The sequence below is a fragment of the Callorhinchus milii genome, unplaced genomic scaffold (genome assembly GCF_018977255.1).
Source record: "Callorhinchus milii isolate IMCB2004 unplaced genomic scaffold, IMCB_Cmil_1.0 Scaffold24, whole genome shotgun sequence".
Lineage (NCBI taxonomy): Eukaryota > Metazoa > Chordata > Chondrichthyes > Chimaeriformes > Callorhinchidae > Callorhinchus > Callorhinchus milii.
This window is the reverse complement of record NW_024704765.1, coordinates 5,070,077-5,090,856: the sequence shown is the minus strand read 5'-3', so window position 1 is coordinate 5,090,856 and position 20,780 is coordinate 5,070,077. Positions and strand designations below refer to the sequence as shown.

Genomic DNA, 20,780 nt, shown 5'->3' with positions numbered 1-20,780 from the left:
TATATAGTCTGATATTAACATCGACACTTGTCTGATATGAACAGTGACCTCTACAGACATCTCGAAGCACATCACAGAATACGAATGATCAAATATCAAAAGTGCTCATGAACAAGAACGCTGCTACAAAAGGCGTTACTTATTGGATTAAATGAGTAATTATCTCAGTGATTTTAGTCAAGTAAATGGAATAGTTTAAAGACGATTAAAAATGTGCATTAATAGGCCTCTCCTGGTGTCTCAGAAATTCAACACCACATTCTTTATTAAAATATCCAGCGGACCAATGTAGGCAGTACAATTTTGAAGTACACTGCTTTCATTCAGGTTATGGGACAAAGATTCTTAGAATACACGTCAACAAACAGCCGAAAACATCCTGCATTCCTCCAAATCATAATTCTCTCCTCCTCTTTCCTTGTCCACCCCGATGATTGGAAAAAGACAAACACTTCAATCACTTATTTTCAAGATAATAGTTTTAACAAATAGAAAATCATGATGCAATATACATGTCACAGTAGTATGAAGGACTACATACATGAAGGACAACTCAATCTTAGTGGTTATGTTAAAATACACCGTACTGTTATAATAATCATCCTTACATTTGATATAGCGCTTCATCATCTCTTCGAGACGTCTCAAAGCACTTCAAAGAATATACAGTAAAGTAACTTGACTAAGTTTGGGGGGGCCAAACATTAGCATAACATGCAGTGTAGAATATATGCAATTTTGCATTTAAAGTAGTATCTATGACATTAAAATTGACCATTTTATTAGAGTTTGATATTTGTGAAAGTGAAACCTTGATCCCTACATGGTGTTAATGCTGCATGAACCATTTCAAATAACGTGCATTAGAATGTCTGAACCAGACACATATTAACAGGACTTGTACAAAGTGTGTTGAGGTAAAACAATTATTTGACTGGTTTCTAATTGCTGTTTAAGTAATTTATGTAAAACTGTGGAAGCCAAATATACCAAAAAGTGAATGAAACAAAAAGGCACAGGCTGAAATTTGGAGAAAGGTTTAATAGTTATCCTTGCATTTGATGCAGCATCTACAACATTGAAACTTCTCAAAGCACTTCACAGATAAGAGTAGTCAGTGGTTGTATTTGTAGACAGATTCATCAGTTAATTTGTGCACAACAATGTCCCAAAAAATAGTCCGGAGAATTGTTGGCCAGGACACCAGGAGAAACGTCCTTCTCTTTTTTTCACCTTTAATGCACAACTATAAAGGGAGACGTGGCTTCAGTTTTAACGTCTCATCTGAAAGACGGCACATCCAGCACTGCTGACGTGCCACCTTAGAATGTAATCTCAAAATCTCCACACTTGAACCCACAATCTTCTGCTTCAGAGGCAAGACTGCTGCCAACTGAGGTAAGCCTATGGACTACAGAGAATTACAGTATAGAATGCTCAAGGAAATAGAGAAGTAATTCTCCGGGAGGAGAGACGACAAAATATCTGTTTCACAAACGTTGCAATTGTGTTTGGTAACATAAAAAAATTAGGTTAAATTTATTTACTCTATGAACACTGCTTCAAGACAGCTGCTTTTCATATTCAGATGAATCTAGATGTAGCACAACAGTAATTATACTGGTCTTTAAAAATCTAATTCATCAGGTGTTAGCTGAACAATATTGGCAGGTTGGGTTATAACAGCTTTTTAGCAAAACATGTGCCAGATTGGGCAAAGATCATTAGAGATCATTTGCAAATCAAAAATGAGAAAAATATATGTATTTAGCAGAATATCTTCTATAAGAGATTCCAAATCAACTTTAAACATAATAGGGATGCTTGAGCAATCATGGCTATTTGCTACAGCTGCCAATTCAGGTCATTGCTCATGCAAAACATTCAGGTGGATAATTTCACCCAAATATATTAGCTAACTTTCATTAGGTTGGGGGGGGAAGGGAGAAATCTACATTAGCTGTCATAATTCGATTGTTCTAGCAAGCAATTTAGTCTTGTGGTCTGAAAGTGACAAATATTTAGGACAGCAAAGACCCGGGATGCACAATTTACATGTACGAAGCTGAATAGAAAACAACTTTCTTTTTAAACCCATCACTACACTTGAGTATCCAAACCAAGTTGAGAAGTCCATGCATCACACCTACACATGGCAATCTCAGAGACAGAGATTGTTGGAACGGAATGCGCGCTCTCTCTCCCTGGAGGAACACATCCTTCTTGCCTAATTCCAGAAAGTATTAGACGCAAGAGCCAAGACTTGGGGACCCCAGAGTGAGTTGGGGTGATTGCTGGAGCTTGCCATTGATATTGCTGTCTGGCGAGCTTTTCCATTGTTTGTCCAGCTAAGACGGTTAGGGCTTTGGCTTGCAGGGTTAACAGGAGCTGAGTGGGATGACTCCCTTCCCCCGTTGACTGGTCTGCCCTTCCAGGTTCCTCCTGAGCTGTGCTGTCATTAGCAGTGCCCTACAAAACAACTAGCTGTGCAAGTTCAGCGATATAAAACACTCTCACTCAATCACCCAACACTACGGAAGTCCCACGGTGTCGCTTCATTGGAATTTGTGGTTTTGTTAAATATAAGCATTAATTCCTAATTGGATCAAATAATTGAGAATGCACTATGTTGTTTTTTATAATAGTGGTTTATAGGTAATTTAAAGTGCTTTTCGGAGGGAGGTCGGTGTTAAGAGGAAGAACTTTTCTGCACTTTAAACCAGTAAAGGTTAAACAATCTTAAGTAATTTCCTTGACAATGGCAGTAAACTCAGGTGCCTGTAAGGGTGTCCAGTTGTCCAGATAGAGCAGCAATGTTTAATGTGAAGCTTAGTACAGTAAAACTGCAGAGAAAAATCGCACAAAAGAGATACATCTTTGTATGCTCTTCATATTCAGTTGCTTTCTCTATGCTACGATTTACATAGTAAATGCCTAATTGTGTTTTTGTTTAAAATGCTCAGTTTAGGACACCAAATGTAACAGATGGTTTCATTTAGCATATAATACACCCAACATTTTATATACTTTTTAAAAAAAAATACTGTAGCTGTTTGTGTTGCATCACCACCAATAATAATAATTCCCACAGTTGATATAGCGCCTTATCACATCTTTGAGACGTCTCAAAGCGCTTCACAGAATATACTGTAGTCAACTGACTGTATTTTGTGAGCTAAATGCGGCAACCAATTGTGCACAGCAGTGTTCCCAAACAGTCGTTTATTATTATAATAGTTATTGTCACAAACAGGTGGTAAGCAATTCTCAGATACAGATCTGCCTCGTAAACCCTGAGTAGCTAGATCAGGTGCTCCATGAATATTGTTTGCAACATGTCAAGTGTGGCAATGCATGTAAAAACACCAACACAGTTCTCAAGCACAAAAATCCATACTACCCGTTTAAAAGTTACTGAAATTAAGATGTCCACCTTAATTCTTATATTTAAAAAGAACATTAATGCAATACCCCAGCCAAGTCCGTCAGAATAATTAATTGTTCTTGTTCAAAGTTAAGAGTTTGGTTAAAGTCAAAAGATTTTTTCCATCTGCATAAACCTGGTAAAATATTAGGCAGTCGCACACAAGTCTCTCCTAATTGTTCACAAAGTAAAACTTGGTACTGAATTTGAACAATCCACAGTGAAACACAATGCCCTATATTTTATGAAATGCTATAGCTTCCATAACCAGAATTTTATTTTTTTTCTACATCTTAAATACCCTGTTCCACATTATGGATGATGCATCCTGCAGGAAGTGTACACAGCCTGTTATTTCTGAGGTATTTGCTGATTCTCATTCAGTAGGGATTGAATCTCTTGCCTCTTGTTACTGCGGGACAACAGAGTGTGGAATTTGTCTCTCTGATGTTGCCGAGCTCGGTTGTATAAAAACACACCGATCATGACCAAAGCCGTCCCAAAAGCTGAGTAGATTGTAATATTGTTACTGAAAACAAGGACGCTGAGCCAGATAGAAAGGGCATGCTTGACTGTGCTAGCAACACTGAAAGAGAGAGGAACAAAAAAAATTATAAATTAGTTAACGTTTTGCCCCCAAAATATAGTTAATTCACTTTATGGTATATTCTGTAAAACGCTTTATACAGCGCCCCTCACACAGGCGAGCGTCCCAGAGCGCTTACCAACCTGAAAGTAACAGGCGAGATCTTCCCCATCAAAGCATATGCCGTCACACTCTGAAGGTGGAAGAGGAATCCGTCAATCAGAAGGAGCATCACTATATCTTGGTTAAAACTGAAACTTCGGCCATTTTTTCCAAGAACTGGAATGTCCTACAAGACAAAGAAAAGAAGGCGATAGCAATCTGTATGCTTAATTGTGCAGAAGGAAAATGTGAATTGCTTTGGGCTCTGTATATTATTGGTCATTACATTCTCATATATGATGAGCCCTGCCCAGAGTTAGCTTCATTTCTAGATCACCCTTGTGTAATTAACTTGGGTGCCATCTTTTTCTGATTTGGGTGGACATCAAGGGCACCACTCCGGTCGCCCCGCCCCGCAGCCCCCCACCCCAACACACGCACACACACGCACATACTCTTTCCATGTGTAACTTTAGGAATAAAGCACGAAGAAGTATTTTAGTGGAGAACCAGAAATTGATACTGACCAACTCAAAAAAAGTTGCAGAAAAAAAATCTTACCATAAGAAAAATCCATGCTGGAATTAGCATTACCACTGCAGCAGCGCTGGTATAAAACTGCAGCTCGGGGGGGCTAGAGATTCAAAAAGCACAATTCGTAGGATGAGTGTAGCCTTAGAGATAATGATATTCAGCGATAAAAATGAGGCAGAAAGTGAAAGCAAGTATGTTAACTGCTAATATTAATAATCCTTACATTTGATATAGTGCCTCATCATGTCTTTGAGACGTCTCAAAGCACTTCACAGAATATACTGTAAAGTGAAGGTATATTTTGTGGACGAAACGCGGTAGCCAACTGCGCACAGTAGTGTCCCACAAACAGTTGGGGATTGAGTGGCCAAATTACTGTTATTATTTTTTTAAAGGAGATGAGTGAGAAAATACTGGTCAGCAGGTATCAGAGAGGTGCAATTAAACACAAGTGTAGTTTGGCAGAAATGATAGAAAACACAGAATGATCTAGAGGAGTGCCGGACATACTACGGCCCGCAGGCCGGTTGCAGACTGTGGGGCAGTCAAGAAGTGTCCGCCTCTGAATAGTCACACTAGTTCGGGTAAGTCCGTGTTCAATCGGTAGTGTGTCTCCAGGTTTTTCTTGATTGAATATTTTTTGATTATGCCATCAAGTAAATTTATTCAATCAAGTAAATTTATCTTGTTGGCCGACCAAAACAATTGGTCCACACTGCCCTAGAGGCACAGCATAAACTGGGTATAAAGTTCCCAATCGTGGATGTACTGTGAGAAGGGAGATACTAGATACTTTTCTCCAGAAGAAATTAATTACAGGTATTTTCAAAACCGCAAAGCATGCAATGCAGAACATAGAGCTTGGCAAGTCTGTGGATTCCAGGAATTCATCACAGATTTTATTATAGTTATTCCTCACTTATCTTACCCTCAAACTTGCATTCAACTGTCTCAGTGCCAATGTATCAATAAGCAAAGTCAATCCAACTCAATTTGCTTCATTGCATATGATTATAGATTGCATCTTAAAGAATTAGCTGTATGATAATCCTGAACAATAAATGTATTACGTATGAATTTTAAATAACTGACGAGAATGATACTTACGAGAATTTATACTTGTCTCCACTAAGCAATTTTTTGGAGAAGACATTCTGTAGACTAAATAAATCAATGTGTTACAACAGATGCCACAGTAAACAATTATTTCAACTCGCATGCATCACCTGGACAAGACACATTCTCCTGAGAATTCATTTACCTGCTCTCACAGCTTTAGGGATTATCTTTAATGTGCTAAGAAGTTTTGGGAGCGGCAAGATTGATTTGCTGAATATACTAATGTAAAATATAATTGTTTTATTTTATTTTCCTCTTTCTTGTCCCAGCACTAAAATAGGAGTCATGTTTCTATTGCCATGACTTTGAATCATAAATATTTGCGTCTATGATGAGGATATTATTGTCACATCTTACGTTGAAAACTTTTCGGTGTTTGTGTAAGAGAGTATTCAAATGGTCCAATTATATAAACCATATAAAATATTATATAAACCATATATAAAATATATATATATAGCCAAAGAATGTCTGCATAGTTTTACTGGTTGTAGAGTGAAAAGGAAAGAGAATGTATGGTGTTAATGGGGGATGAGATGACAGGCTAGAAATACACATCCCATTCTACTTGGACCAACACAGCTGGACCAACACAAGTGAGTGGCATGTGGCAGCTGTGTACTTTCATCTTAACTTTCAACACAGTCAGGAATGACTGAATAGTTGGTTGATTCAAATAAAAACAGTGCTCTCTCTCCTCATATTCTTTAACATTCCTCCTCTTCAAACATCTATTTAAAGCCCTCAGCTCAGGTGCAAATCCTTGACTGTCCAGCGCCTTGGAACATCCTCCAAAGTGAAAGATGCTATATAAATGCAATGTGTCGTTGTTGTTAATTCCCTTTTAAAATAATTAACGAACCCTCCTTCAGCTAGACTTTGCGACAGAGAATTCCATATTTCGAACAACATTCTGCATAAAGAAATGTTTTCTAACCACCCCTTTAATGTTATTGCGATTGGTGAATGCGTGCCCTCCTCGTCACTGTCTAACCTTCCCGCGGAAATAATCTACAGTATGACTATTTACCAAAACACAGGTAAGAAGCACACTTACCAGTCCATGATATTGGTGGAGAGAGCTGCTGAGAATCCAAGCATGTTAAAGCTAATTTCTGTGGCAGTGCATAATGCTAATCCACCCATTATAGGCAACAATGACATGTTCACCCACAAACCTGGAATGACAGCACAACACAATTAGCAATACAACTGGGAGAATTCCATTACTTTTATAAGATGTGTGTGGTAAAGGGCACATTCAATTACATATTTTTTTTGGTCAGCTGGGTGAATGATACATGCAGAAACTCACCACCATGTTTAAGAGTGGACAAACCAGATGAGTTCCACGTATGTACACCACCTACACAAGGAAATATTCCTGTGTCTGAATAGATATGCACATTCGCTCTGGAGGGACACATCCTCCTTGCCCAACTCTGGAGAGCAAGTTGAGCATATTGGCAATTTAACTTAACTAAATCACTATTTAAATCATGATTTGTTATATGTATATTTGCTACTGATCTCTGAAGACCCCAATTGATGGTGCTGCCAATATATGTGGAGTCCTGTAGCTCAGTGGTTAGAGCACTCGCTTTGCAAGCGAGAGACCTGAGTTCAATTCCAGGCAGAGGGCGAAATCTTGGGCAAGTTTCCTTACTCCACACAGAGCCTAATAATAATCCCTCCAAAAAAACAAAATAATAATAAATTGGTCATTTTCAATGTACGACTGTTTGTAGGACATTGCTGTGCGCAATTGGCTGCCGCGTTTGCCTACAAATATACAGTCAATTCACTTTATAGTATATTCTGTGAAGCGCTTTGGGACGTCTAGAAGACGTGAAAAGCGCTATATCAAATGCAAGGATTATTATTATTATTTTCTCATCTGAGGTTTATACCTTATAAAGCTGAACTGATGCCTCTTTCAAATCTCTATAATTCAAATTCAATTTTGTGCTGATTTTCACTTCATAAATTGCACTAAGCAGCACAAAACTACAGCGGCGAACTGCACCAGTCATCGCCACTGAGACTGCATTAAGGAAGTGGTTTCCCCAGCAAATCCAGCTGTTGCACCACAATATTAACACTGCATGTGAATCTGACCCCCACCCTACCCTGTGTGGAGTAAGGAAAGTTGCCCAAACTCCCTGTCCGGGAATCAAACCTAGGTCTTCTCGTTTGCGAGGCGAGTTCTTTAAACACTAAGCTACAGTACTCTATTCTTAGAGGGTCCAATGGATGTTCTGAGTACAGCGTAGAGACTGGATTTAAGTTATTGAAAGGCTGGTTATGCAACTGTTTATTTTAGTAACAGTAACAAAATCATAACCCAAAACCACGACCGTGCATTTTTTTTTAAAAAAAGACCTAAGCTATTACCAGTAGAAACTAGGTTAAAGTTCTGCAAAATATTAATACTCATCCTTGGATTTGATAGCTAGCGCCTTCGAGACGTCTCAATCGCTTCAGAGAATAAACTGTAAAATGAATTGACTGTATATTTGGTGGGCTAATGTAGCATTTAATTAAGAAACTGTTTTCTCATTATTTTACATGGATAACCTAAATTTAAACACAAATACGATTAAAACAAACTATACGTTTTTCAGAAGTAGGACAATTTACCTGTATATTCTCCTAAAATGAGCCTGGACATAATTACAGTGAAGATTGGTGCTGAGCTTTTTACAGTCTCTGCAAATGAAACTGCTACGTTCTTCAAGCTTACCAGCCCGAGAACCACAGTGGCAAACCTGCAGGAGAAAATCCAAATATCGGTAAAACATTTTAATAGACAATTTAAAAGACATCCATGGTTGTGAGCAAATACAACACTGATTGGTGAAGCTGGAGTTATTATTTTGCAATTCTGCACATACAGAGTTGTTACAGTCTGGAATGCACTGCTTGAAAGGATGGTGGAAGCAGATCCGATAATAGTTTTCTAAAGTGAATTGGATAGGTACTTAAAAAAGGAAAAATTTGCTGGGCTATGGGGCAAGAGTAGGGAGTGGTGGGACTAGTAGGTAGCTTTTTCAAAGTGGTGGCACAGGCACAATGTGCTCGATTCCGACATTCTGTTTCTAGGCATGTCACCTTGGAGCCAAATCAGCTTCAAGAAGATTTACATTCCCCCACCCCTTCGGAGGATACCTCCCCCCACCCAAGGATAACATATCTGTGGGGATTGGAAATGCCAACATATCACTTACCTCATTAATCCTACAAAAAGCATAATCATGAGGAAGTTTGATGGATGTTCAGAACGAACTTTATGTTGGTACAAACAACATGGAACATACATCTTGATACAACCAATCACAGTGGTTGAAAGCATCTGGACAGCACCTGCAAAAAATAATAATTAAATTAAATTAATAAAATTAATTAAACTACCTCCTAGAGGAAGGATGTAGTGTTTAATAATAATCCTTGCATTTACACATTTAATCTCTTGAAATAATAAAAATGGCACAACAATGAAAGTGGATCAAGAGATTAAGACGCAAACAAAACACCACTGGGTAACCTTTGGTTCTTATTATAGTCAGAATTCAGGAGTGAATCAATGTCACAAATTCTGGACTTGAGCAGCAGTTTTCCAAAGGAAATGGAAACTGAGAATGACATGATTTCAGGCAGAAATTCCTGATGTAACTAAACTAACAATGGCAGCAAGCTGCAACTTCATGATAACTTTCTAACTAATTGAATTTGAGAATTGTATCAAGTGCTATTTTCATTATGATCATAGAATCATAGAATCGTACAGCACAAAAAGAGGCCATTCGGGCCATCGAGTTTGTGCCGGATCTTTGATTCGAGCAATTAATGTCAATACCACTTCCCAGCCCTTTCCCCATAACCCTGCAAACCCGTCCTCATCAAATACCCGTCCACCGCGATTTTAAAAGTTGTTATTGAATCGGCCTCGACCACCCTTTTGGGCAATGCGTCATACATGATCACCTACAAATACATAGTCACAACACTATGGAAATCTCACAAAACATTTTGAGATGTTTCAACCATGCAAAACAATAATAATTTATATAGCTCCCTTCCTATGGGGTAGCATCCCGGAACGCTTTTCAAATGGCACCATTTCAAATGCAAATATTTCTATTAATAAACACAAAGAAAATTACTTGGGTTAATAGTTACATCCAAATCCTCAGTAAACTACCTCCTAGAGGAAGGGTGTGTGTTTAACAATAATCCTTGCATTTACACACTTAATCTCTTGAAATATAGTATTAGAAGGCTGGGCGTCATGCTATGTTAGTTATAGATTTCACAACAAGGAATGTCCTAAATCTTCATGGCTGTGCTATGCTGGATTTGGATTTCACAACCACCAATATCACTCGTCTCCAAACTTGACCAGTCAAACGTTGATGCACTTCAGGAGTAGTTGCCATGGAAATAACACCAAAAACATACAGGTGCCACAGTATCCTTGGCAGTTCTCACGCATTTTGAAGTGATTTCACAAGAGATAAGTTATCCAAAAGAAACTAACTTTTCCTTAGGGGTCACATGCAACAGCCATTATTACCAAAATAAGTGGAAAGTGTTAGTCTGGCTCAGTTGGTGGGACTCTCACCTCCAGGTTACAAGCTTGTGGATTCAAGACCCACGTGGAGACTTGAACTCACATAGTCTAAGATGACACTCCAATGCAGTGCCGAGGATTGCATTGTCAGGGGTGTCGTCCTTCAGATGAGATATTAAACCGAGGTTCTGTCTGCCTGTTCAGGTGGATGTTAAAGATCCCATAGCACTATTCGAAAAGAAAAGGAAGTTTCTGTCTCCCGGTGTCTTGGCCAGCGATCCCCCAAAACAAACAAAATTGGTCATTCGTTTCATGGCTGTCTGTGAGACACTACTGTGCACAATTGGGCTGATGTTTTGACGATAACTGGATAATTCAAACCACTTAAATAAGCCTCAAATCAGCAGTCTGGTATCAGTCCTGTACTGTGCAGCCAGTGTAAATGCAACAATCCAACTAATTCACTCCAGAAAACAAATTTGTTTTATCATTTAAAAAAATATTTACCTAGAATTCCTGGTTCTCCTTCCAACAAAGTCAAGATATATTTGTTCAGGAATAGTGTGCAGAAACTGAAAAAATACCAGAGACTCAGGTACATTAAAGACTTGACACTCCAAACCCCAGCGTCCGATTCAATCACTGTGGTCTCTGTGATGGTAATTTTTAACACACTTTCGTCAGTGCAACTGTCACTTCGCGTAATCACAATCTTTTCATTTCGATTGAAGGAGGAGAAAAAACCTGGAAAATCGTCGTCTTTCAATCTGTCCTCATCGGTGGGCTTTTTACTCTCCAGCAGAGTTTTAGAATTCTGATATAAAGGCATGATGTGGCAAGTAGCTTGATCTCAGTCCACCCGTGAAAATTAACAGTTGAAGTACATGGTATGACAAAATAGTCACGTTGTTAACAACGTAAAGCCAAGAAAAGTTAATATGTAAGTCTCTGTTCAAGTCAAGCGTGTAATTTGGTCACCGTCCAACTTCTGAGCACTTGGTGATTTCCATCTCATCAGTGCCACACTATCCAGTGGCTCGCAGCTCTCTGAAATGAGAACAAAATTAAACAAAATTATCTTTAAAATTAAAAACAAAATATACAGACATTTTCTATAAAAATTCCAAATACCTAATTATGTGGGACTATTTAGGGTGGCTACATTATAGAGCAGTGGTGGCCAACCTGTGGCCCACGGAACATCAAGAAGCAGACACCCACTCTCCCCCCCACCCCCTCACCCCGTTCCTCTAAAAAAAATTTCACGAGCCTAGGTAAGTCCATGTTTATGGCATAAATCAAAAATATTCATTCAAGAACATTTATTTTGTTGGCCGAACATAAAGGTTGGCTACCATTGCAATAATGCAAAAAAATACAATGGAACTTGCAAACACTGCCATAAGTTTCTGGCTCCCTCTCCATTATACTTTCGGTTGGGTGAATTTACATCATAAAAGAAAAAAAATTAGCTTGACTTTTAGTAAAATGTTTTCTGTGCAAAGATTTCAACCACACTCAACAGATCCTGAGGAATTTCAAGAAAGCAGCCCGAAGATTGATGTCTTATAAAAAAAGCAACTCTTCATTTTTGGTGCTGTCCACACTCCTCTAAAATTTCTATCCCTGCCATCCAATACACCCACCTTCCATATGGAAAGCGAGTAGTCTCTGCTATACTCCCTCATCAAATTAGATAGTAGCTATCAGGAACCCATTGTGAACAGCAGCGTTTATAAACTCAAGACAAATTATACTGACAGTCTGCCCAACTCGCATATTTTCTTCTGACAGTCTCTACTTTTCTATCTCTGTATACTGCTGAAATTGGTTGTGTCAAGCTGGGATACCAGCTTGGATGAACAGCTAATCATTGCAAAAGCAGTATGACAATTCTGTCACAAAGACAGACCAGTTTTTGCAAATTATCAAGTAGCAGAGGATGTAAACCGCCCTTTCCGACTGCCCTATATCCATGTAGCTTTCAGGCTATGGGGTCAACTAACAAAACACCTTGAAACATACACAACTAGAATTACAGGCATTACCACACAAAACAAGGATATTCAAGTCTTCACTGGTGTTTATTTTCTTCATGTCAACTACTCTACTCCCAATTCCCTGCTTTTTCTCATTTTTTTATATACATTTCTATTAAAAAAAATCCAATTCTTTTTTAAAATCTTATGGTCTCCACTTCAAAAGCCACCATCTATAAAACATTCCATGTGCTTATGAACTGCCCATCAAATCCAGTTAATGTTAATTACCATTCACAACTAACAAGAATAATCTTTCATGACACATGTAACCATAAAATAAATTAGTATCACACAGTAGGAGGCCATTCAGCCCTTAATTTTCAGTTGCCATTTGTTACTCAAAGAAGCTATCCATCCTAATTCCTGGCCCTAATTTCCTANTTTTTTCCAGTAACCTCCAACATCCTTCCTCTGCTTATGCTTGTCCAATTCAATGCCCCAATCAACTCTGCTGTAACAATGGCAATTCATACCTTGATAACCCTCTGGGAGAAATTAATTTGACCTCTCACTTTTACTTAGTCACAATCTTAGAATTTAGAATTAAACTTTTAGAATTTTTAGACCCTCTATTAGAGTCTCAATTAACCTTCTCTGTTCCAGTGAAATCACCCAATTTTTTCAAGACTATCTTCAGAACTATAACCTGTCGTTCTCAATATTGTATGTGCTTCTACTACCCTCTCCATATGGTTCATTCATGAGACCTGCACACAGTCCTCAAATCTCTTGTACAAATTTAACATCTACCACACCAGCACAATAAAGTAATTCTTCCAGATATGTAAGTTGTTAATCACAGTTTCAGTGGACAATGTGCAAACTTTGAGCTTGCATAATGAATTTATCAATTGCAGTCTGCATCAAACTTTTCAATCGCAATATCGAAAAACTTGCCGGCCATTCATTATTATTACTATTATTATTAATAAAGACATTCCAGGAACTAACAGATTTATAAAAGTGATTTAATTTTCTACAACATTCTAGAAAGGTTAGGAATAAACTGGAAGGAAAAGTTACATTTGTTAAGTATCAACAACAACTTGCATTTATTTAGTGCCCTTCACATCTGACGGCGTCTTGGAGCGCTTGAGGCAGCAGGTTTGCAAACAATAATAAGGGATGAGAATAATTCTAAATAAAAGAACATTGTTCTTACACATGCGCACAGTATACGTAAGAGGAGAAATTAATGAATAATTGTGTCCAGGATTTAATGGCCCAAGTGAGGCCATGCTGGATTATAACTTGATCCACAAAACACACATACAGAAATCAATCAATCTCAACAATGTGATAAGGTGCTTTAACAAAAGCAAGGATTAAATTAAGAACCGGTTACTTCTATAGTATTGTGGAGACCTGTGATACAATCTTCAAATCCTATAGATGCATTACAACCCACCCCTCATGAATGCATTACAAACCTGCAGGCCTACTGTAATAAGAACAGGTTAATACTTTTACAGTATTGTGCAAAGTGCAGACCTGCTGGGAGGCAATTTTCAAACCCCAAAAATGCATTACCACCCAAAAAGAACATAAATTCACTACAACCCAATCCTCCCCATGAACTCATTACAAAACGTTCATGAATGCATTATAAATGTCCAATAATGCAATGACAAACTTTTAAATGCCATCTCTCTCTATTCTCCCTACCCCATCTTCCAAATGGACGGTTTGTCCATCTGTGACCAGGGCTCCCTCAGCCTCCTCATCCTCCTTGACCTCTCTGCTGCCTTCAATACCATTGACCACTGTTTCCTCATCTACCACCTCTCACCTCAACCTTCATGGTTCTGTCCTTGAATAGTTCAGATCCTACCTCTCACACCATTTCCACTTCATCTCCACAAAGGGTTTCTCCTCTAGCCCCCTGTACCGTCTTGTGCGGAGTTCCTCAGGGTTCTGTCCTTGGTCCCCTCCTTTTCAATACCTATATGCTCCCTCTTGGTAACATCATCCGCAGACATGGGGTCAATTTTGACATATACGTTCATGACACCCAACTCTCTGCCTCCACCTTCGATTCTAGGACCACCGCTGTCCTGACAGAGTGTCGGTCAGACATCAAGTCCTGGGTGAGAGCTAACTTTCTACAGTCGAACGTCAACAAGACTGAGGCCCGCCTGATCGGTTCCCATCAGCACTTCCACACCTCTGGTACCAACAGCATCACCATCCAAGAATGCACACTCCACCTTGCTAAACCAGTCCGGAAGCTTGGTGTCTTGTTTGACCCTCAACTATCATTTCTACATCACATCCGCGCTATGACCCGCTCTGCCTTCCCCCACCTCAGCAAAATCGCACGGCTACGCCACTGTTTCACACCACAGGCCGGCGAGACCCTCGTACACGCATTCATAACATCCAGGCTTGACTATAACAACAACAACAAGATTCCATTTATAAAGCGCCTTTCACGTCAGGAGGACGTCCCAAGGCGCTGCACAGTTGGGTCATGACCCGAGCAGGGGGAAATGGTCAGGGTGAGGGGAGGGATGGGAGGGAGCGAGAAGGGGGAAGAGAGTCGAGAGGGGAGCTGAAGGCTCGGTCAAAGAGAAAGGTTTTGAGACCGGCCTTGAAGGAGGAGAGGGAGGAAGCGGCGAAGGCACTGGGGGATAGAGTTCCAAAGCCTCGGGGCTCAGAGGCTGAAGGCCCGACCACCAATGGTAGGGCGATTGGGGCGGGGGATGTGGAGCAGACCGGAGCCGGAGGAACGGAGGGTACGGGCAGGTAGGTAGGGGGATAGTAGGTTGGAGAGGTAGGAGGGAACAAGGCCGTGAATGGCCTTGTAGGTGAGGATGAGGATCTTGAATTCGATCCTCTGGGGGATGGGGAGCCAGTGGAGGCGAGCGAGGGTGGGAGTGATGTGGTCCCGAAGCCTGGTGCGGGACAGTACACGAGCTGCAGAGTTCTGGATGACCTGCAGTGTGGAGGGAGGTGGCGGGAAGGCCGACGAGGAGAGAGTTCCCATAGTCCAGCCTTGAGGTGACAAAGGCGTGAACCAGGGTTTCAGCCGCGTGAGGGGTGAGGTAATGCCGTAGTCTGGCGATGTTCCAGAGGTGATGGAAGGCGGTGCCAGTTGTGGTGCGGATGTGAGGGAGAAAGGACAGCTCAGGGTCGAACAAAACGCCGAGGTTCCTGACTGGCTTTGAGACTACGCAAACTCCCTGCTTATTAGCCTCCCCAACTCCTCCCTCCATAGGCTGCAAGTCATCCAGAACTCTGCAGCCCGTGTCCTCTCCCATACCAGGCTCCTCGACTCCAACACCCCCATCCTCGCCCGGCTCCGCTGGCTTCCCATCACACAGAGGATATAGTTCAAGATCCTGGTCCTCATTCAAAGCCCTCCCTACCTTTCCGACCTCCTAACCCCTTACCAACCTGCTTGCTCCCTCTGCCACTCTGCCTCTGGAACTCCATCCCGCAGTCCCACCGCCTTGGCCCCTCGCTTGCCTCCTTCAAGACCCATCTCAGGACCCTCCTCTTCGACCGTGCCTCTGGTCACCCTCTATCCCCCCCCACCCCCCACCCCGCCGCCCGCCCCGCCCGCCCTCCACGACTCCCGGCTCGGGTCCGAAACACTGATTGCCCAGGGCCTTTGGACGTCCTCCCGACGTGAAAGGCGCTTTCCGAATGCAATTTTTTTTGTCGTTGTTGTTGTGGTGGTGGTGGTTGTTGCAATTTTCTCTCTCCCCCCCCCCTCCACTCCCCCCCCACCACCACTCCCCCCCCCCACCCTATTCCAGACCAAATGCATTCATGGAAACCCCAAAACGAGTGCATTCCCCCCCCCCCACCCCCTGCAATAACATGATTTGGAGGGTTTGAGCCTCAGCTCCACACCGCCTCACCTTTGCAACACACACACACACACACACACGGTGGGGGGGAGGGGAGGGGGGGCTGGTGCGTGCGTGCGTGTGTGTGTGTGCGTGCGTGAGTGAGTGTGAGCGCGTGAGGCGAGTGAGCGAGCGGAGGAGGAGGAGGGGTTCGGGGAAGGAGGAGAGAGGAAAGGTGGTGGGGGGGGGGGAGGGGAGGGGTACTTGCTCCTGTCGCGTCCGCGTCCTCACTCACCCCGGAGCCGCCGCCGCCGCCGCTCCGGGCCCGGCTCCTCGCAGCCTCCTTGACAGTCGGCCGCGCGCACACGAGCGCGAGCCGCTCGCACCTCCTCATGTCTTTTCTCTCTCTCTCTCCTCTTTGGTTGGCACAGATAACTTCTTTCTTTAGGTTTATGTTTTCACATGTCTTTCTTTTCTTTCTTTCTATCGAGATATATATATATAGTGCGTATAGTTATCGGACGTGACAGGACCCCCCCACCACCAACCCTTCGCCTCCCGCACAATCTCCGGCTCGTGCTCGCTCGACGGCCGTTAAGTCCGCCCGTTTCAAACCAAACAAACGACAACGAGAAGCGAACAGGCGAGGGAACGGCAAGAGCGGCCCTCCCCCCCCACACAGACACATACACACACCCCGACCTCGCCCACTCCGCATTGCATTGTGGGACACCTCTGAGTCAGCCAGGTGCGTCTGGGAGGACCGGGGGTGGTTGGGGGGACGCCCCCAACCTTAATAATCCTTGCGATTGCTACACGGGCTTTCTTCCCTCGCGTTCCGCGCCGCGACCGGCGCCGCCCCCGCGGCATTGCCCCGGACTCTCCTCCTCCCTGGGCCGCCGCCCCACCCCCTCAGGCTGCCCAAACCCCTCACCCGCGCCATTCGTCACGTCAAGGCCCACCCCCCCCACCCCCACTCCGGCGGCCTTCCCGACTCTTCCCTTCCCGAGCTGCGGACCATCCAAAACTCCGCAGCTCGTGTGCTCTCTCGCGCGCACCCGTCACTCTCGCCCTCGCCCGACCCCGTCACTCCCGCCCTCGCCCGACCCCGTCACTCCCGCCCTCGCCCGACCCCGTCACTCCCACCCTCGCCCGACCCCGTCACTCCCACCCTCGCCCGACCCCGTCACTCCCACCCTCGCCCGACCCCGTCACGCCCACCCTCGCCCGACCCCGTCACTCCCACCCTCGCCCGACCCCGTCACTCCCACCCTCGCCCGACCCCGTCACGCCCACCCTCGCCCGACCCCGTCACGCCCACCCTCGCCCGACCCCGTCACGCCCACCCTCGCCCGACCCCATCATTCCCACCGTCGCCCGACCTCATCACTCCCACCCTCGCCCGACCCCATCACTCCCACCCTCGCCCGACTCCACTGGCTCCCCATCCCCCAGAGGATCGAGTTCAAGATCCTTGTCCTCACCTTCAAGGCCATCGATGGCCTCGCCCCCTCCTACCTCTCTGACCTGCTGACTCCCTACCAACCTGCCCGCTCCCTCCGTTCATCAGGCTCCGGCTGCTCCATGTCTCCCGCCCGACCCGCCCTACCATCGGTGGCCGGGCTTTCAGCCTCACTGCCCCCACGCGCTGGAACTCCATTCCCACGGTCCCTTCGCCTCGCTTCCTCCCTCGCCTTCTTCAAGATCGGTCTCAAGACCCTTCTCTTCGATCGCGCCTTTGGTCGCACTCCCATCTCTCTGCCTTCCCTCACTGCCACACCACCCCTCCCCCATGCTCGGGCCCCGACACCTGACTGTTCAGCGCTTTGGGACGTCCTCCTGACGTGAAAGGGGCTCTATAAATGTCATTTTGTTGTTGTTGATCGACGGCCTCGTCGAGATGTCTCAAAATGCTTCACAGGATATACTGCAAAACGTGTAGTGACTGGGCGAAACGCGGCAGCCAATTACTTATGCACAGCAGCGTCCCGCAAACGAGCCACCCAAATTTTTTTCTCTCGGCGGGATTACTACAGCCCCCCCGCCCCCCCAAGGGAAAGCGATCCACCAACCGACCCACCAAGTAGGCTCCCCACCTACCGCCAGGTAAACGGAGGAGTGTGGAGCAAGGAAATCCAGGGCCTTGTCCCATTACCGAAGAGATAGATTATTGGATTGGAATGTGCACTCTCGCTGTGGGATTGTTGGCCAGGACATCAGATTTGGCCTCTTGCTTGTCCCTTGTGCACTCCATTCCACCCTCGGTGGCCACTCTCTCAGCCACTACGCCTCAAAGCCCGGGAACATTCTGCCTTGCCCCCTTCTTCCCCAACTTCAGAGCCTTCCTCTTCAACTGCACCTACAGACATGCGGTAGCCCGATTCGTTCAGTGCACGACTATGTCCCCCCCAAAACAACCGTGAAGTGAAAGCTATGGGCGAAGCGCCACTTTGTCATAGGCCCCGACTTTTGATTACAAGTCAAACCTCCATCTGCGTCTGTTCAAGTGCATGCTAAAGATCCCATGGCGCTATTGGAAAAGGGAAAGGGGTTTCTCTCCCTCGGTGTTCTGGCCACAAGAGTGTGGCATCCCATTGCAACAATCTATCTCTGGGATTTCCATGTATAAGTGGGATGCATTTAATTCTCTGCTTGGTTTGGATACTCTTAAGCACGGTGATGGGTTTCCATATGTGTCAGACACCTGGAAAAAAATCTATTTGATCATTCACTTCCTGACTGTTTGTGGGACATTGTGGGCAAATTGGTTGCCACATTTGCCCACAAACACGCAACACAGAAAATCCTGTGAAGTGTTTGAAACGTCCTCTTGACGTGAACGGTGCTGTATCAAATGGAAGAATTTTTATTGTTATTAATGCAACACAAGATTTGCTCCAAGGGAGAGCATTGTTCACAAACAGGGAGATTCAAGGAATCCTTACTTGTTTAACTGGGAAATGAACAGCTGGGCACGAATGAAATGGAACATCCTTGAGAGATTTTCGGACGGATGGATGGACTTGAAACAGAAGAGAAGAAAAAATTATGAATGGAAAAAAAACAATTATAACCGAAAGTAAAACTTCCTTTCAGGCAGAAACAATAAACTGGACATTGTGAATAGCCATTTGGTGATGTTTATTGCAGTCATGAGTGAGGAATTAAAAGGTCTAAGTACGTTTCCTTACTCCACACACCTGTTTACCAAGCAGTAGCTACGAACCCGGTTGTTAGGCGATTGGCGGATCGCTTTTCCGGGGGTAATAGTTCCTTCAAAATAAATAAAAATAATGTGGTCATTCAATCCACAACTGTGTGGGACACTGCTGTGCACAATTGACTTCTGCACTTTTGAGTCTGAATGTTAGTAAATGAACTGGCTTGTGAGATACAGGAACATTTAGATTTGCAGAATCACGGAGTACTGCAGCATGGAAATCTGCCACAAAATATACAATCAATTCACTTTACAGTATATTCTGTGAAGCGCTTTGAGATGTCTTGACGATGTGATAAAGCTCTATATCAAATGCAAGCATTATTATTATCTGAAATGTGCAAGGGAATAAAAATTCCATCAAACATTTCAACACTCTCAAGATTTAGTTATCAGCAGTGTAATGTATAACTACAGTCACCATTTAGCAGGGCTGCAGCATATCAACAATGATGATATCATCAGAGAAAGAACACTGAAATGCCTTACCCAACCTACCTTGTCCAACCGGATTTACGACTTCTCGATTTTTGAGTCTGAATGTTAGTAAATGAACTGTTACCTATGAACTGGCTTGTGAGGTACAGGAACATTTAGATTTGCAGAATCACGGATACTGCAGCACGGAAACCCATCATTTCACCTTTGAGACGTGTCGAAGACGTGATAAGGCGCTATATCAAATGCAAGGATTATTATTATGAGGCCCACCAGGCCTGCCGAATAATGAGACAATCTAATCCTACTTCCCTCTGATTTGGCCTGGTCACCTTTTGGTTCCTCTTAATCAGGCTGATGGGTTTCCTGTCTGACACCCGGCTGACCGAAAATTAAAACACATGCAACTCTCATAAACTGCAGTGTTTGCAAGTAATGGGAAGGGAGGGAACGAGGCAAAGGGAGTGAGGAAGGCAGTTTCCAGAGCCTCGGGGCATAGTGGCTGAAGGCACGGCTGCCGAGGGTGGAGCGGAGGACTCGGGGCACCAGGAGGAGGCCATACCCGGAGGCAAAAGGTACTGTTTTGAGGAGAGAGGAGGTCAGAGAGGTCGGGGGGTGCAGAGGAGTGGAGGGATTTGAAGACAAGGGCGAGGATCTTGAAGTCGATCCTCTCTGGGACAGGCAGCCAGTGCAGTCTGGCCAGGACTGGGGGGATCAGGTGGAGTTTCGTGCGGGTGAGAATGCGGGCGGCAGAGTTCTGAACGAGTTGGATTTTATGGATTCAATACAGTCAATTTACAACAACAACAAGGTTACATTTGTATAGCGCCTTTCACTCCGGGAGGACGTCCCAAGGCGCGGGACAGTGTACAGCATTTCAGACCTGAACTGGGGTCAGAGGGGAGATGGGAGGGGAGGGGAAGGGGGGTGACCAATGACATGGTCGAAGAG

The 20,780-nt window shown here is 43.8% G+C and overlaps 1 protein-coding gene across 3 annotated transcripts; it reads right to left on the bottom strand.

Moving 5' to 3' along the window:
• Positions 1-3,199: 3,199 nt before the first annotated feature.
• si:ch73-236j9.2 (solute carrier family 35 member E2B) lies at positions 3,200-16,868 on the bottom strand. 3 transcript variants are annotated; one of them, XM_042343681.1, is made up of 9 exons: positions 16,467-16,868; positions 10,843-11,382; positions 8,993-9,128; positions 8,406-8,533; positions 6,823-6,943; positions 5,754-5,807; positions 4,674-4,746; positions 4,154-4,299; positions 3,200-4,010 (listed from the first exon to the last, which is right to left on the bottom strand). In XM_042343681.1, the coding sequence occupies exons 2-9, from the start codon at positions 11,162-11,164 to the stop codon at positions 3,776-3,778; spliced, it is 1,215 nt and encodes a 404-aa protein (XP_042199615.1). In that variant the 5' UTR covers positions 11,165-11,382; positions 16,467-16,868; the 3' UTR covers positions 3,200-3,775. The 3 variants fall into 3 exon arrangements, with proteins under 3 accessions (XP_042199615.1, XP_042199616.1, XP_007905459.1); XM_042343682.1 differs by lacking the exon at positions 16,467-16,868 and adding an exon at positions 16,244-16,266; XM_007907268.1 differs by lacking the exon at positions 16,467-16,868 and adding an exon at positions 15,774-15,789.
• Positions 16,869-20,780: the final 3,912 nt, after the last annotated feature.